Consider the following 19130-nt stretch of genomic DNA (forward strand, 5'->3'; position numbering starts at 1 on the left):
TGCTCACATGTTCATTGTTGGTGTAGAATCTTATATTAGCCCCATTATTATATCCAACTGGCTAAATTTCCTTTGTTCCCTTTACGTCCTAAAACAATGTCTTTTTATTATTCTCAGCTTTCCCATTGTTATCCCTTCTCCAATGATCTCCAAAAATAGCACCCTCCCTTGCTGCCATTTTAAACACACTGAGAAACAAAAGGAATGCCAATGCCAACCATTTTATGGTGTGGGCAGCATAATACTGGAGTCAGTTGAACTTTCCCGCTGCCCACCCTGGCTCGCATTCAACAAGAACATTCTTTGTGCCTACAACTGTAGCACATCAACCTTCTTTGACATCCGTCCGGAATTTGGCACCATGAACTGTTCTGGTTGTTGTCTGACATTGCCATGAGTTGTTGCAAATTTTCCTTAGCTTGGCATTAGGAGGACTTGTTACATTTAATGAGGTTTTAGGATTGTTATATTTTGCAACAGTCCCTTTCACATAAGGTAAGCATGAGAGTTATCATATGACTCAAAGTCTGTTTCATCACAAATCTGGAATGGTCAAGATCACCAGGAGGTCCAGGTCGTGTTACTGGGGCAATGATGTAAAGTGTTCATAGTAGGAACTAGCAGCAGCATCCTCTACCTTCCCAATAATCTCCCAAAGTTCCAGAAAATTGTTGAAAGTAAGGTAGTAAATGGTTATGCTGAAAGCTGTCCACTAAATTATTAGTTTTGAAGAGAGTTGAGGTCAAGAACACCTAATCTGCACTTTCAATTGGATGTGCTTTTGCATTGCATGGAGAAGAGTACAGAAGTAGCCATTTTTGCATTCAGGTTACAGGCTTCCCTACAAAGCAGGCAGTATCACTGGCAGATACCAGTTGATGTAGTTAGCAGTGAGATGAGGCTGCTGCTTGGTAAGCTACTGAGCCAGATGTGGGAGAGAGACAGTTTCCAGTGGAAGACTCCATTCTGCAGCCATCTAAGCAATCTGGGAGGTTCATCCAGGCATGGCCAGAGTAAGAAGAATCAGTGGAGTGGACTGTACTGCCTGTAGTAGATTTAGAAACTTTTTGAAAACTGAGGGGAGAACTTGGCAATAGCCAAACTCACCACTTTGTAAAATGGGGAATTGTGAACTAATTCGAAGCTGGAACCAACTAAGTTCTTTGCTGGAAGGACTGTAATTCTGTGCTAAGCAGAGGACAGGAATGTTGCTTTCTGTCGTTTCAAATACCAGTTGTCTTCCAAAAAAAAAGGTGCAATCGCTAGTCATTTATTATAGTAAAAAGGTTCAAAGTGTCATCCATTTCAGTAATTAACTGAAAGACTAAATCTCTTTTTAAACATCATCAGTCTGTACAGGGATTGTAACAGACTGAACCTAGCTCCATTCATCTGCCACTGCAAGTGCTGATTTAATAAGAACATGAGAACATAAGAAGTAGGAGCAGCGGTAGGCAGTTTGGTCCCTTGTGTCTGCTCTACAGTTGACAAAGTCATAGCTGGTCTGATGTAGCCTTCACAACACACTTGTCTGCCTGTTTACCCCCCCCCCCCCCCCCCCCCAGTCCAAACTCCCTTGTCAATCACAAGTATGTGCAACAGAAATTTGAATATGTTCAATGACTCAGACTCAATTCCTGAAATGAAAGAGATTTCTAAACACTAAATTTTCTCAAAGAGAAGTTTCCTCTCTCGCTCCATCAAAGTTGGGAAAACGTCTTTATTTGAAGTTGTGCCCCTAAATCTAGATTCTTCCAGGAGGGGAAACATCCTTTTAACATCTATCTGTTAAGCCCCTTTCTATGACTAATCTCCAATGAATATTCGTCCAACAAACGACCTTGCTGACCTTGAAAGACATTCACAGCAATTGGCCCAGTGATTCTTCTCTGAAGCAACCCCAAAGTAAGTATGTACCTCCAAATGCAAGATGATCAAAACTACATTCTCTTCAATGTTCTCAGTTTCATCACACCCATGGCCTCAAAGCTGCTGCAAGATTTCAGTACTTGTACGCACCCACCCATTTGCAATAAAGGGGCAATGCCCCAGTAAAGAAGCTCTTCATTACTTGATGTATCCACATCCTAAATTTTTGTGATTCCCCTGCAAGGGCACCCATATCCCTCTGTACCTCAGAATTCTAAATTATCTCTCCAAGTATCTAATACTCTGCTTTCCTATTCTTCAGACCAATGTGGACATATTTTCCTGCATTATACTCTGTTGTCCAAATTTCATCCACACACTTAACCTATCTGTATCCCTTTACATATTGTTATACCACATATTGTTATACCCTCCTCGTAACTTACTTTCCTATCTGTTGTCTTGTTAGCAAATTTTGTTTTCATACAATGCACTTCGTTTATAAAACTCTTTGAAATGGGTCATAAATAGTGGAAATGTCCAGGTCTGATCACTGTGACACTTCACTAATTAGTTTGCTGACCTGAAAATGGTCCATCTATCATCATCGAGAATGTGGTGCTGGAAAAGCTCAGCAAGTCAGGCAGCATTGAGGAGCAGGCAATTCAACATTTCAGTCAGAAGCCTTTCATCCGGAATGAGACTTCCATTTCCTGACTCACTGTTTCATTTTGTAACCCAATCCTGTAAGCATGCTAATATATCTCCCCCTACACAGTTTTGTAGTGAAGTAACCTTTAGGTGACATCTCATCAAGTTTGGAAATGCAAATACACTACATCTGCTAGTTCCCCTTTAATTTCTTTGTTTTTGTTACATTCCCAAATAAGTTGTAAATTAGTCAAACATTATTTTCCCTTCAAAAATCTCTGCCTGACTATATTAAGATTTTTCAAAATATCTTGCTGCAATCAATTTAGAAATGGATTCCTACAATTGTTCAAAGACACATTAGACAAACTAAACTACATTTTCCTGCTTTGTGTGTCAGGTTAGTTGGCTCAATGGTTGATTTGTGATGCAGAGTAAAGCCAAGAGCGTGGGAGTTCAATTCCCACATGGGCTGAAGTTACTATGAAGGACTCTGCTTTTCAGCCTCTCCCCTTGCCTGAGACATGGTGACCTTCAGGTTAAAGCACCACTGGTCATTTCTGTCTAGTGAGAGAGCGCTCTGTGGTCAAGTAAGACTATTGCAACTTTACCATTAAGTTTCTTTAACCTTCACAGTTTTTCTTTCTGTTTGAAACCACCCCTAACTTCCTTTGTTGGATAGTACACCTGCTTTTCAATTCAGCCCCGAGGTGTTCATGTTCCTTTTTTTTTTAAAAAAAGGCTGTTTCTTAGTCTTTCCTATATTGTTGTTACCCATCTGGACGATGACAACTGGATCCTTTCTGTTCCATGCCATGTTCTTCTCCATTCTAAAGGAGATGTCCTTAAACTTGGCCTGGGGCAGTTGTAGGATCTTTTTAGAAACACACTCTTTGCTGCAGAGAATGATGTTTGTCCCCTAACTATATTGTCTCTGACTACAAATACATTCTTTTTAACTACTCAACTTTAAATATCCTCTTGGACTATGGTGCTGTGATTGATATATTCATCCTCCCTTCAGTTTCTATTCTTGCCCACACAAGCTGCAAGAACTCCAACTCTGCTGCACAATTCTAAATGCTTCTCCAGTGCTACTTTCTAGAACCTTATATTTGCCTCATTCACAGCCATCCCCCTGACTACAAACTAATTTCATAGTAACCCGTATGTAAATATGTTTGCGAACAAATTCTCTACATAACTCGCTCATCCTTGATGCATTGCAGCAACGAAAGCTCAATCTTCAGTTCAAAGATGAGCAAGAGTTCCTCAAACTACAGCTGCTTACTGCTCATGTGGTTGCTGTGGGTCACAAACATTCTGCAGCTCTTATCTGCTACAGCTGCAAAGCATCACTTGACCTGCCTTCTTTATCATTTACTTTTGATTCAACGAATTGCAGTTGGAAATGTCACTCAATTATCTGTAGTTACATCAAGTAATTCACCACTTAAGTTATAAATTTAATTCAATACTTGTGTTGCCACAGTGCCAGTTTAAACTACTGCCCCACCTAGAAAGGAGATAAATATAACATTCACCGACATTCACCTAACAAATACCTCCAAGTTTCAGTTCCCACATTCTATCACTGATCTTTGACTCCCTCCCTTGACTCTCTCTTCCTATGTAAAAGCACCTCAGAAAAGCACTGAATTATTTCACTGACCAAATTCCCAACTTCTCATTGTCTCGAACTGCATTCAGTGATGGCCTGCTATCTTGTGCACTTAGTGAGAGCACCTGTGTTTATATGAATTGAAATTATAAAGAGAATCTGAATCGGATTATTGCAATCTCGGTTTCCAATATGTTGTCCCAGTCACTACCAAGCTGAATTTTATACTCCATAACTTCTTTATTTCCACCTACAGACATTTCCAATCTAACTAAAATCCATCTCCTTGACAAATCTGCTCCAGACATTCACTACAGCACGATGTCTTACCCATGCGCTTACCTCTTGGAGGAACAGAGGGATCTGGGTGTGAAAGTACATAGATCCCTCACAGTTGACACCCAAGTGGATAGGGTTGTTAAGAAAGCATATGGTGTTTTGGCTTTCATTAACAGGGGAATTGAGTTTAAGAGCTGAGAGGTTTTGCTACAGCTCTACAAGTCCCTGGTGAGACTACAATTGGAATATTGTGTCCAGTTTTGGTCGCCCTACTATAGGAAAGATACAGGGACTTTGAGGAGGGTGCAAAGAAGATTTACCAGGATGCTGCCTAGACTGGAGGGCTTGCCGTATGAAGAAAGGTTGAATAAGCTTGGACTTTTCTGTCTGCAGAGGAGGAAGAGAGGTGACCTGATCGAGGTATACAAGATAATGAGTGGAATAGATAGAGTTAATAGCCAGAGACCTTTCCCCAGGGCAGGATTGACTGGTACGAGGAGTCATAGTTTAAAGATATTAGGAGAAAGGTATAGAGGAGACATCAGAGGTAGGTTCTTTACACAGAAAGTTGTGAATGTATGGAATGCGTGCCCAGCTTTGGTGGTGGAAGTAGACTCATTAGGGACATTTAAGCGACTGCTGGACATGCACATGGATAGCAGTGAGTTGAGGGGTGCATAGGTTAAGTTATTATATTTACATTAGGATTAAACCTTGGCACAACATCGTGGGCCAAAGGGCCTGTTCTGTGCTGTACTTTTCCTCACCATACTGAATTAAAAATCCTCATCATTATTTGCAAACGATTGTATGGTTTCAAAATTTCCTGCTTCTGCTATGTTTTCCATATAATGTTCCAATCTGTATACCCACTTGTCTTCTGAATCCAGTTTTCTGTACAACTCACCCTTACTTTTGTTGCACCACAAGTGATTCAGTTTTCGATTAGCACAATGTTTACACTGCAATGCAGCCCTAAACCTCTCTGACTCACCGTAATTGTCCCTTTTTATGAGCACATAAAGACCATTTCTTCTATGAGAGTTTGATGTTCAGTCCTCCTTGATGAGAATACTTTATCATATCAAAGGCATTGTATGAGTGCAAGATGTTTAATCCCCTTTTGGTATTTATCTGGCGTGATGGCCATAGCTGAGGGATTGGCCAGTTTCCACCATGGTGCCACTGATGTTGGCTGACTGCAGGACCTAGCTAGACATATTTTTATATTGGATATGGCTTACTTTGTACAAGATCATCATTCCTTGCAAGACCTATGGGAAGGGGCATGGAATGGCACTGTTGACAGATCTTTAGAAGATAAGACACTGCGATCACTATTGCAGAGGATTTAGATGTAGGCAGATTATCATATACCAGGAGTTCTGGATTTCCTGGACAAACCACTAATCAGCTTGCCCTTGTGTCAATATATGATGATATTCAGTTCCAACTTCTGTGTCAAAGCTCCAACTCCTGCAACGCATTTGTTACTGATGCATAGACATTTGGCTGAGACTGTATTGACCTTGCTGAGAAGTTACAGTCTGCAAGCGAAACCTCAAGGTTCACAGCAGTTTTCGAGTCGCCCTCCACAGAACCTGAAGTACCTTCAACAGAGAACTGACACAGAATACGTTAAAGATGATTGTGGCAGTAAACAGTGCAATGTACCACAGAGGTGATGGGATAAAGGTAACACCTCCAGTTGAGTAATCCAAAACCCCAGACTTATGCTGTGGAATGTGAGTTCAAAACTCTCTGCAATAGCTGTTACAATTTAAATTCAATTATTAAATAGATCTGGATATGAAAGTTAATCTTGGTTACAGTTGTAAAACCCTACCTAAATCACACATGCCCTGTCAGGAAATAAATCTGCTTTCTTTGTCTGGTGTACACATGATTTGAGACCCATTGATAGATGTGATTGATTGCCACCTGCAATGGTACGGGGGGCTACTCAGTTCAAAGGCAATTAGGGATAAGTAACAGGTGCTTGCCAGTGGTGTTCACATCCCATGAAGCACTGAAGAAAATGTGTCTGGCATCACAACTGTAAAGCTGTACAAAAAGATGCTACATTGATGATGGGGAAGTTGGAAGGGATTGTGGGTAGTCTGCAGGCTGGGGAAGGCTGCCATGGCGGCAAAGCCCAATATAATGTTGTCGTAACTCACTCTGTCCATGGGAAAGAGCTATCATAGAATCCCTACAGTGCACAACCAGGCAATTCAACACATCGAGTCCACACCAACCCTTTGAAAAGAATCCCACCCTCCTACCATATCCCTGTAACTCTGCATTTTTCGTGGTTAATCCACCTAGCCAGCACATCTCTGGGCTGTTTAGCATGGCCAATCCAACTAACCTGCACATTTTTGGATTATGGGAGGAAACCAGAGCACCCGGAGGTAACCCACACAGACGCAGGGAGAATGTGCAAACTTCACAGACAGTCGCCCAAGGCTGGAATCGAACTTGGATCCCTAGAGCTGTGAAGCAGCCGTGCTAACCACTGAGTCACTGTGTTACCCTGGTATAGAAAAGCTCTGAGTGCATTAAATTATTACGGCATCAGACTGCAAACTTTGAGATGTCATTGATGATATATACTGCATTCTGGAGGAAGCTGATTACATTAAAACGAAAGGGTCAAACTGGTATGAACAGCCATAGCCAGTGCTGTCCTTGCGCTACTATGAGGTGCAGGTTTTGGCTGCCATCTTGGTGGTCATCTCCTTTGTGAAGCCTCTGAGGCATTGCTTATCAGTGAATAGTCAACCTAATGAGGGTGGCGGTGGGTAGGGGTGTGGGGGGGCTGCAAGGGGCAGTGGGGGTGGTGGTGGAGGTGGAGGGGTGGGTCACTGTCGCTATAGTTTCTTGCAAAGTTCTGTGTTCCTCCCACTTCTGCAAGCTGTTTCTGTCTTAATCCTCCTGCTTTTGCTCCTCTGCTTTGTTCTCCTGCTCAAAAGGAGGCCTTTATGAGAAGGTGATAAAACTGTTTAGCAGGCTGCAAAGGCAGTGAAGCACAAACGAAAGCCAACTCTTAGTTCAGTCAGAAGTTTTTTCAGACCGAAAGCAGGTTTAAAAAAATACTGCTTTCAAGCACCAGCCTCAAATGACAAGGCAATTAAGTTGTGTGTAATCAATGAGCCTTTTAAATAATGCTGCTGTAGGGTTTTCCTTGTCTATGTGAACCATGAATTGCTGGGCAGGTTAGTTACGTGGCTGATTGGGCACTGAGGAATCCAAGTGTGGCAAAACCTTATATCAATATTTTAATCATCAAGCTTCTGATGAATGCCTGCAGAATGACTGAATCCTAAATGATGGATAGCACACATGTAGGATGTACCAAGCTCACCCACCTGGTGCCTTCCCCTCCATCACCACTGCCACCAGCAGAATGTGTTGTTTTGAGCATAATAAATGCCCATTTAATGCTTGGAGAAAGGAGTGCACCCCATCAGATTTCCAGGTCCTTTTGAGGTAGCAATATCATTTAATTTTCACATTGTTATTTGTATTCTTGAACCATACTGAGGTCACTGTGCATTCTGGCAATGAAGAAAATAGAGTTGGAAAACCACTGACAGTGTAAGAAGAAAAATTGCACAGTATGCAGTGAACCCTTTAAAACTGACTGTCTGAGGTGATTCTCTGCTCAGTAGCAAAAGTAAATTGGAACCAGGATTGCTTCTTAGTAGGTGGCTCGAGGGCAGCATTGATCTTGAAGCCATTGCCTGCCTATCTATCCTCTTGTTCACAGGCAGTGATTGTTCCTGAGAGACTGGGAAACGAAGGGAGAAAATTATATGAAATGCAAAGGGTATAGTACTTACCTTCACAACAATGAAATATATTGATGAACCAGAATAATAAATATTTTGTTTGCTAAATTCTGTTTCAAACATTGAATTCTAATCTCAGAACTGATGTGAGCTTATGCTGCTGTCAATGTAGTAAAACTGAAAGCACTCTAGAAATCTTTCTTAATTTAAATCAGTTCAGATACCTTTAAAAATTTCAGTTCAGTAGTGGGAAGAATGTTTGAACAAAATGGATATCTTTAAAATTGGCTGAATTGTTGAAAATAAATGCATCAAATCAAAAGCTAAATTTAAACTATGTGCTGTTCATACTCAACGAGGTCAATAAACTCTTCAGATGATACAAAAGATGTCATAGATACTGAGGTAAAGCTCCTGTTATGAGGATCTTTTCTGCATAAGTGTAATTAAAATAATTTTTTTCTGATTTGAGCTCCGTTTATTTGGTGTCAAGCATAATTTTCACTTTTATTTGATAAATAAGCTTTTGAACTCGAGCAATTGAATATCAGTACTGAACAAACCATTTTTAATGTTTGTAAAAGCTTTGCTACTTGCTACAGTCTTAGATTGAAATGTCAGTAAGAAATTGATAAAGAATTAAGAAATTGTATCGGCACTCACTAAGTTAGCAAGAGGTGGGGTACATACGTGAATAGACAAATCAGTTGGTCTATATTTATGGATTAGAAGTAACTTAGAGGACCCACGTCAGTATGAACAACATTAATATTAGCGGCCACCCAAAATTGCTAATAATAGAGTTTGCAGAGGCTTCATGTAATTATTTCAAGTTGTCATGCCACGACATGCATAGCGATGCTAATGCGCAATGAATCTTAAATCTGCCATGAACTTCCAAACTGCTGACCTGGTAGATTGGTAGACTGGAGGACAAGAATATGGGGGAAAAAAAGGTGAATAAGCTGATGGAAAAAAGCACCAGAATTTTTAAAACATGAATTTAAAAACCTCTAGGAGATGCGGTGTTGCAAATAGGCACTACCATACATAATCGAGTACTGGTCGATCTCCCGTAAAGGTCGACCCCCTATTTTTTTGCCAAAAAATCTGGAATTTTCCTTGTATCTCATGCAAACATTGACCCTAGTTCTTCACAGATAACAGATTCGCATTTATGAGTCAATGTGCTGGCTGTCACACTCCGCTCCAGCTTTCCAATCCGCTGGCTGTAATGCTCCGCTCTGGGTCTTCAGAATTACCATAACTCATTTTGTTTTCTCTTTATTAATTTTGAAATCAGGCTTCTGCTACTGATACTGTATGAATTTTAATGCTCATGAATTTCAGCCACTCAAAAGTAGTATTCATTTAATAGTCAACCTCATAAATTTAACCTTAAAATGTAGTCAAAAAATTTGACTATTAGTTGAGTATGTACGGTAATTTATTTAATCACATGGATCAAGGAAATGAACTAGTGAGCAGGATAATGGCATACTTAGCGTTAGAATTACCTTAAGAGTTAAAAGGGATATCTGGCATGATATGTCATTGTGGCTCATGAATTAATGGCAATAAAAAATGGAAAGGCATACTCTCGTAAGGCTATTAATATTTTCTAGATTGTATATTGGTAGGCATAAATGCCACCAGTTTATATTTCATACACACTCAACATTATGGACACCTGGTCAATGTTGTCAGTATTTACTGACAATCACTGCGGTGGTCTCCTCTCCTCTTCGTGTCAAAGCAATTAGAGTTCAGCTGCTCATAGACAGATGAAGCTCCTCTTTCCTCAGTCTACTCCCATTCAGATGACAATGCTTCCCATCTCTCTGGACTGGAACCACTACTACTTACAAAGTAGTAAGGAGGGCTTAAGCGATATTCTAAGCATCATGTTTGTCGATAACATGAAAAAAAAACTTCCTGAATGAATGTAAAGGAAAAACTCAATGGACTTTCATTTTTTAAATCTTTTCCTTTAATGCTCAAAGCAAAAATCGGTGTAGGCAAGAATCAACAGGCAAATTGAATTCTGTAGAAATAGTAAATTATACCTTGAATAGCTGGCACAGCAGCAGTGTGTTTTGCAGATTTCCCAGGATGTTCACTCGTGATATCACAGCCTCAGATCTCAAATCCTGTCTTTTTGATGAAGAATTCTACTTCTTCCTCTTTCAGGATTTTAGCCAGATCCTGATCCTGATAGCAGTGCACAGCCAGCCTGACTTCCTTACCACAGTCTCCAACATGGCACACTTTTGGGTGAGCCCTGCTTACACGGTGTGGTTCAGCCAATTTTACAGTCAAGTTGCAGAGACAGCAGGAGTAACTGTGGATTTCCTATTCCCAGCTCCTGGATCCAGCCTCCATCCTCAGCCTGTCTACTCTGCACCACTCAGCCAACTAAGCCTGGAAGGCCCTCTGACTTGGAATGGTTTCAACCTGTTGCAATGTCCTGAGATATTTGCACTTTTGCATCCATTCCAGTTCGAGTTGGGTCAAAAAAAAAAGATTCTGATAACACAGTTAGTGCAACAGTTTGCAAGCGATAAAATATGTCACAGGTGTTGAAGTAAGTTATTGGTAATGAATGAGAAAATAATTGATGAATTGGAGTTGGAAGGGTTAAATAATGGATCAAAGAAGGGAAGATAGGAAAACCAATGGAAATAGAAAGGAGATGGAACTCCATGGAGTTAAAGGTAGCAGAAACTAAGAGTGACACAGAAAGATGTCTCAATGAATTGAGGAATGCCAAGTATATAAGCCGAAATTAAAAGTGTTGAAAAGTCAGCATGAGCAGAGGAGAAAACAAAATTGATGTTGAAGTTAGAAGGAGAATTTAAAATGTCCTTGAACTGAACTGGAGGAGTTTAAGGCACGAGTGGTAGACAAAATTAAGGTGGAGGGAGAGCACCACCAGTTTTACCTCTATGAACTGTGAGGGTTGAAGAAAGCAAAAATGTTTTCTGGAAAATGTCATGAGCTGGCTGGGCGACAATTTTGAGAACTCTTACTGTGAAGTGTGCAAGAGTTTGGAAGTGAGAACATAATTGTTGAAGCAACTTTGGGTGCTGATGGTCTGGTGGGTGTATTGAAAATCTCACTATTACTTGGAAATATAGAAGTGGTTAAAATGAACTGATATTTATAATATCTAATATAAATTAAATAAAATAAAATCTTGCTTGGCTACTTTTAGAAACATGCCATCAATTTTTGAATTTGTTTTTAATGTTTCCCTGCACTGCACAATACAAGTCGGAAAATTTGGACAAAGTATTAAAACCAATTACAACTGCATGTCTGTTTTTTTGAGACCTTTAGCCATTGTATGTATATAAGTATATATATGAGCACATGGAGAAATGTGTGTGTGGATGTATTTATATTTCTGTAATTACAATTTGTGAATAACAATTTGCATATCAAATGTGGGAGGTAACACCTAAGGGAAAAGATTGGAAATGTGCATTGAAATCTAACTGTCCAATTTTAATAAGACTCAGCCTGTTTTGACTAACACTTAAGGTGTTATAATTTGGCACATGCAAGGACTCTATAAACTGATTAGTTAAATTTCAAAATATAAAAATAATTTTGAATTGATCAAAGATCATCCACATTATTCCAGTCATTAAACTTCCTGCATAAAAAGCATATGTTCATGGGAATTTGCTGTCACCAATTGGCTGTTGTGTTGCCAACATGACAACAATGATTACACTACAAAAGTATTTTGGCTATACATCACTTTTGGATGTCAGTGGGCATGAAAATTGCTGCATAAATGCAAGTTTGTCTTTTCTTTCTTTATAATACGTCTTCGACCCAAACAAATGCCAATGCTACAGTCTGTTCAAAGTTTGGGAGAAGATTTGTAGCTCTGGTGCTCGTTGTTGTGGTTCTGTTCGCCGAGCTGGGATCTTGTGTTGCAGACGTTTCGTCCCCTGTCTAGGTGACATCCTCAATGCTTGGGAGCCTCCTGTGAAGCGCTTCTGTGATGTTTCCTCCGGCATTTATAGTGATTTGTACCTGCCGCTTCCGGTTGTCAGTTCCAGCTGTCCGCTGCAGTGGCCGGTATATTGGGTCCAGGTCGATGTGCTTATCGATTGAATCTGTGGATTAGTGCCATGCCTCTAGGAATTCCCTGGCTGTTCTCTGTTTGGCTTGTCCTATAATAGTAGTGTTGTCCCAGTCGAACTCATGTTGCTTGTCATGTAGTGTAGTATACAAAATCCCATGCAAGGACTGCACAAAATACTACATAGGACAAACAGGAAGACAACTAACGGCCCGCATCCATGAACACCAACTAGCCACAAAACGCCAGGACCAGCTATCCTTAGTACCACACACTCAGATGTTAAGTAACATGAGTTTGGTGAGTGATACGTGGTGAAAGCACCACGAGTGATATGTGGTGAAAGGTAAAAACAGTTGGATTTGGGTAAGGGCAGAATTGGATGTAACTATCTTCCTTCCCTGGGTTGAATTGTTTAAGTCCCATGCTTGTTGTTACTGTAGCTGAGTTGGTACCTTGGAGTGGAGACTAAAAGAGCCTTATGTGGTCATCATGATTGAATATTTTTACCTTTGTTTTTAATTGCGGAAATTCCTTTTGAAAATATGAAGATATTTCTCATGGATTTTCTTTTTAAATAAGTTAGGTATTCTACTTTCTTTTTGACCAAATCTTGCTTTACATCCAGAAAATTGTGGTTTTGATCTGTTGATGCAAGCTGTTAGATATTTATATCGTGTAACATGCACAATAATAGATAAACTGTACACATTATTGAGTTAAATGTTATGTTTGTTTTCTCAAAGTGCCTACCAGGTTGTTGTTGAAGAAGTGAATTCGCACAGATCAAAGAGGGAGGCCAGCACAGCAGAGTGCTTCCATATTCCTGTCATCTACCAATCTGCTGCGGCTCGAGGGTCACCATACTATTACGCGGCAGAACTTGCTCCAAGTGGAATTTCTGAACAAACTCCTTTTACAGTTGGTGACAATAAAACCTACAATGGGTTTTGGAATCCTCCTTTGACCCCCAGGAAAGGATATCACATACACTTCCAAGCTGTCAGCAGTGTTGAACAAGTAAGCATTCGTAACTAAACAATTTTGTCTGATCTGATTCTTTGCTGTATTTATGGGTTAATTTTGTCTACACACAATACCCTACAATTTATGACAAACATCTAAATGATGCTAAGTGTGAAAATCCTTGGACATGTTCTGAGTGTACTGAGATCTTGTGCGGACCAGCTGGCAGGGGCATTTGTAGACATCTTAAACCTTTCCATATTATGATCTGAAGTCCCCACCTGCTTTGAGAAAGCCACCGCCATCCCAGTGCCAAATAAAAATGATACACTCTGTCTCAATGACTATTACCCGGTGGCTCTCACCTCCATAATTCTGAAGTGCTTCAAGAAGTTAGTCATGGCTCACATCAGCACCAGCCTACCAGATTGACTTGATCCTCTGCGATTTGCCAACCCGTGCAACAGGTCCACAACAGACACTATATCCCTGGCCCTGCACTGATCCCTAAAAAATTGGGATAACAAGGATCCTACTTATTGACTACAGTTTCACCTTCAACAACATATTTCCAAACAAACTCATCTCTACACTCTGAGACCTGGGTTTTGGCTCCCCACTCTAGCTGGATCCTTGACTTAGAGTCATAGAGATGTAAAGCATGGAAACAGACCCTTTGGTCCAACCTGTCCATGCCGACCAGATATCCCAACCCAATCTCGTCCCACCTGCCAGCACATGGCCCATATCCCTCCAAACCCTTCCTACTCATATACCCATCCAAATGCCTCTTAAATGTTGCAATTGTACCAGCCTCCACCACGTCCTCTGGCAGCTCATTCCATACACGTACCACCCTCTGCGTGAAAAAGTTGCCCCTTAGGTCTCTTTTATATCTTTCCCCTCTCACCCTAAACCTATGTCCTGTAGTTCTGGACTCCCCAACCCCAGGGAAAAGACTTTGTCTATTTATCTTATCCATGCCCCTCATAATTTTGTAAACCTCTATAAGGTCACCCCTCAGCCTCTGACACTCCAGGGAAAGCAGCCCCAGCCTGTTCAGCCCCTCCCCGTAGCTCAGATCTCCAACCCTGGCAACACCCTTGTAAATCTTTTCTGAACACTTTCTAGTTTCACAACATCTTTCCGATAGGAAGGAGACCAGAATTGCAGCAATATTCCAGCAGTGACCTAACCAATGTCCTGTACAGCCACAACATGACCTCCCAACTCCTGTACTCAATACTCTGACCAATAAAGGAAAGCATACCAAACACCGCCTTCACTATCCTATCTACCTGCGACTCCACTTTCAAGGAGCTATGAACCTGCACTGACTTCCTGACCCACAGGCCGCAATTAGTAAGAATGGGCGACAACATCTCCTCGACCATAATCCTCAACACCGGTTCCCTGCAAGGCTACATACACAGTCCTCACAGCCGTGTGGCCAAATTCCACCCCAACTCCATTTACAGGTTTGCCGATGACACCATCATTGTAGGTTGGATCTCAAACAACAACAAAAGGAATACAGGAAGGAGATTGAGTGCTTAGCGGCATGATGTTAAAACAACAATCCCTCCCTCAATGTCAGCAAAATGATAGAGCTGGTCATAGACTCAAGGAAGCAGAGTGCCCCCCCTGTCTGTATCTGTGGTGCTGAGGTGGAAATGATCGAGAGTGTCAAGTTCATGGGAGTGATGATCACCAACAATCTATCCTTGTCCACGATGACACAATTGTCAAGAAAGAATAACAGCATCTCTACTTCCTCAGGAGGCCAAGGAAATTCGCCATGACCACAAAATCACTTCACAATTTTTTACCAACTCTTACCAAGCATTCTATCTTGGAGCCATCACAGCGTGATATGGCAACTGCTCTTTCCACAGCCACAAGAAATTACAGAGAGTCATGAACATAGCCCAGTCCATCATGCACACCTTCCATCCATTGACTCCATCTATACTTCCTGCAGCCTCAGGAAAGCAACCAACATAATTAAACACCCTCTTCTACCTTCTTCTGTCAGACAGAGAATATATAAGTTTGTATACGTGTATGAATAGATTCAAGAAGTTTCTTCCTTTTATCAAACTTTTGAATAGACCTCTCAAATGTTAAAGTTGATCTATTTCTCTGCATCTTTTCTGCAGCTATAACACTATTATGCATTCTGTTCAGATATTCTGATGCCTTTTGTATGGTATGATCTGCCTGTATAGCATGCAAGACAACACTTTGCACTGTATCATGGGACAGGTAGCAACAATAAATCAATCAATCCACATTTAAATACATAAATGCTGAAATATTTAGGCCATCTATCCTTTACTTGGTAATGTAGAACCAATAAAATTGTAATTACTTACAGATTATGTCATTGTTACATAATATTCATGATATATCTTCTATTTCAGAAATAATAAGCTCCTCTGAATGTTTATAAAATCAACTTTTTATTGGTTCAGAGACCAGACAGATTTTGGATTTGATGCAGTAGTATTGGGTCAATTTATTAAATGGCAAAAGTTATACTTAAAGACCATTTTATCATAATTCAGATGGTTTTTGTATCCCACTATCTTCGTACCTCAAAAAACAATGACTTCTTTTCTCTCCCTATGTCTTCTTGAAATTTGTGTGATGAACCTGTGTTCTCTCTGTTTTATCCTTGATGGTTAGGGCCTCTTACTATGACCTGATGTTGCTATCCTATTTTGATCTTGTTATCCCATCAGTCATTTCACAACTTGTCGTCACAACCAGAAGAGGATGTTCTTAACACGTAAATAGTTCATCATCAACATTTTAGTTCATATAACCACTTAACAGATTTAATGACTCCTACACTTATTTAATTCTAGCCCTAAAGTTCATTGATCTATAAATTTGAAAGCATATCCTTATTCACAACAGATACTATCACTCAGGCACCTGTCCTGTATTTCCTGTTTCCTCTTCATGTTATTAGCCATTAATTCCTGTTTCAGTGTCAGTGTGATTTAACCCAAGTCACGCGTGCAATGTTTCCTTATCTGTGTAGTGTTAACATTTTATCATCTGTAAGCCCATATAAAATACACACAAGAATTCATCCCATATATCATGTAAAAAAAATTCACATTTCATACAATTCTCATTATCCAAAGAGTTTTGAACAATAGAGTGGCATGAGATTTATTCTTGACTGTAAAACATTGTGTAAAAATATTTAAGAAATTGCTCATTGCTTAAAGTTTCTTTCCTCAATAAGTTTCATTTTAATTAAATGGGTTCTTTGATCCAGCTTTGAATATTTTGATGCAGAAAAAAACATTTTGGGACAGACATAGATGGATTGAATTCAACTGATAGATTTATGGCATTTTTACTTTACTTTTCCTTATCCCACAAGTGAATCAGCAATGAGGTGACCATTAATTGCAACATTTTTGGTGAATTTGAATCTTTCTTGTTTTGACTATCATTCTTATAAACAAACTGCAAACTACTTTTTAATAAAAAGGCAAGAGCCAAAGTGGTGAGTGATTCGGCTGTGGATGGGTAAACTGGTTCTATGAGGAACAGAAAAGACTCATTATGGCAGTAATTTGTTTTATTCATCACTGGGGTTAAGCAGGAATTTGCTTGGAAATGCTCCTGTTCTGTCACTACAATTTCATTGGGTATTAACAAAGATTGGGTAAATTGGGTTTCTGCCAGCAATACAAAAGCCTTTTGGCAGACTCCCAAGGAAGTACAACTGGCTAAAATTGATGCTTTGCTGTGCGAGTAAAACGTTTGGTATAGTTTTTCATATAATGCTCAATCTTCATTTCTGAAACACCACTGAGCTGTAATTATGTATTTAATTCCTAACCTCAAAACTCACCCTCACTTCCGGGGCACCAGGATAAAGTCAGGTATTGGTTTATTTTGTGCAATAAAGTAAAGGGCTTAATTTCTTTTTGTGCAGACAGAATGTCTGAATGCTAAAGGCCAGGTGGAGTATCTTGAAATGAGCATGATGGTGGATTTTTGCTTGCACGTTAAGCACAATGATTGTGCCTCAGCGGCATGGTGAATCATTTGTTTTCATTTGTTTCTATGATACGGGTTCCTCCTGACATTATTTGCCAGTAGCATTGGCTTTGTAAATCCTCATTTCTGGATTGGAGTGAATGTCATCTTTAGAGGAACTAACCTTGATTAAGCGAACTCTGGTTGGATATTTAGCCAGATTGTAATTGGTCTTTCATGGAATATTGGTGTGAGTTCCATCCCAGTTAAAGCTTAACATGTACTCTTGAAAAGTCTCCGGGACAGGTTACACATAGTTCCCACAAGTAGCTTCCAGTATCCTGCATGCTAGTTTATGACAAATCAGCTATGGCAATATCTAATTTTAAAAGGCTCTAGTTATTAAACTTAAATTCACAATATTTCAGTCACCTTAAATTTTTGTTTGTTTGTTTTACTGAGTTTTCAGCCAATATTGGGCTTTTTTTTTGGTAATTCCTTTGCTCCACCACTAGTACTGGTACCCTTTCTAAGTTGCTTGGAAGAACGTGAAGGAAACAATGGAAAAAATGCCAGAGAAAGCAGTCATCACAATAAATACTTTTTGTTCACCTAAGAATTCCTTTCCATCAAATTAATGGAGGGATGTGGCTGGACTTCAGTTTTAAAGACAATGATAAGCAGCCATCCCTCCTCCCAAAAAAATAGCTGGAACAAAAGATCTCATATGACAATGAATAAACATTGAATAGACAGTTGAATGACTGTCTGACAAATAAGGTGGATGTTTCCATAAATTATCCCAAAACAAGTTGTTCTTCCACTGACAATGTATTAAAGAAGGCGTGCAAGGGAGATAGAGGTTGGCACTGATCTTAGAGAATTCTCTTCACATTTCCCAGATTTATGCAAAACCAGTTGCAGCATTGTGCTTGCTCTGCAGGGATATCGACAGTATTACATCGGACTGAAACACTAAGTGATTGTAATTATGGCTTGAAAATCTACTGTACTTACCTGCTGCAGTACTGTTTAGTTGGTTAACGATATGAAGTAATACTGAGAAGCAATGTTCTTCCGCCTTACGTTTTGTACTTTCATGAGTGTGACCTCCAAGGCAGGCATTTATTATCTGCCTGTAATTGCCATTGAGGTGGTGGGGGTTTGCAGATGTATAATCATTTCAGCAGGTGTAAAATATGGATTGGGCACTGGTTTGCTCCATGGCTTTCCATCCCTTCAATTTTTCCTATCACTCATTCTTGCTTCACAGCCATTCGCTTCCTACTCCCTCAGCTTCAGTAGAGATATTCATAATTAGAAATTAATGTTGAGGTTTCCAAGAATTATTCAAGTTTTCATTCAGGCATTAGGATAGTCCCACTTAACTGATTCTAACCCATTAAATTTTAAATAGAGCAAGTCTGCCACTGGTGTATTCTCGATATCCACACAGATATGTACCTGAAATTATATAAATTTAGAATGACTTGGGAAAATTGGGTTTTACATACTTTGTAGTGAAGCAATAGTAAATCCTTGTGTTGTGACTGTTTTTTATTTCCTATTTTTTTCCTGGAATTTTCTTCTTTTTATAAATAATAAATATACTAAAGAATTGTTGTATTTGCATTTACAGGAGACAAAGATACAGTGTGTGAGGATTGCAACAAAAGGTAGGAACAGCGGATTTGTAAAAGGAAGTTTTTTAAAAAACTCCCCACCCTCCTTGAAATTGATAGATTTATAAGAATATATTTGACTACTTGTGCTAGTAGAACTTCCAGAAAATTATTGCAACTCATTTATACTCATCTTTTAATGGGAGTGTGTTTTGATTCTGTATAAA

The 19130-nt window shown here is 39.7% G+C and overlaps 1 protein-coding gene across 10 annotated transcripts in view; it reads left to right on the plus strand.

The window, feature by feature from the left end:
* Nucleotides 1–19130, plus strand: part of ptprk (protein tyrosine phosphatase receptor type K) — a 586179-nt gene that overhangs the window by 430447 nt on the left and 136602 nt on the right. For all 10 annotated transcript variants that reach the window (XM_043683662.2, XM_043683679.2, XM_043683684.2 and 7 more), the window contains 2 exons: nucleotides 13057–13330; nucleotides 18921–18957. In XM_043683662.2, the coding sequence (XP_043539597.1) occupies nucleotides 13057–13330; nucleotides 18921–18957 (311 nt within the window). The remainder of the gene's footprint in view (nucleotides 1–13056; nucleotides 13331–18920; nucleotides 18958–19130) is intronic.

The sequence above is a fragment of the Chiloscyllium plagiosum genome, unplaced genomic scaffold (assembly GCF_037043375.1).
Source record: "Chiloscyllium plagiosum isolate Xiang-an unplaced genomic scaffold, Cpla_swu_hap1 HiC_scaffold_3, whole genome shotgun sequence".
In the NCBI taxonomy this organism is placed as follows: Eukaryota; Metazoa; Chordata; class Chondrichthyes; order Orectolobiformes; family Hemiscylliidae; genus Chiloscyllium; species Chiloscyllium plagiosum.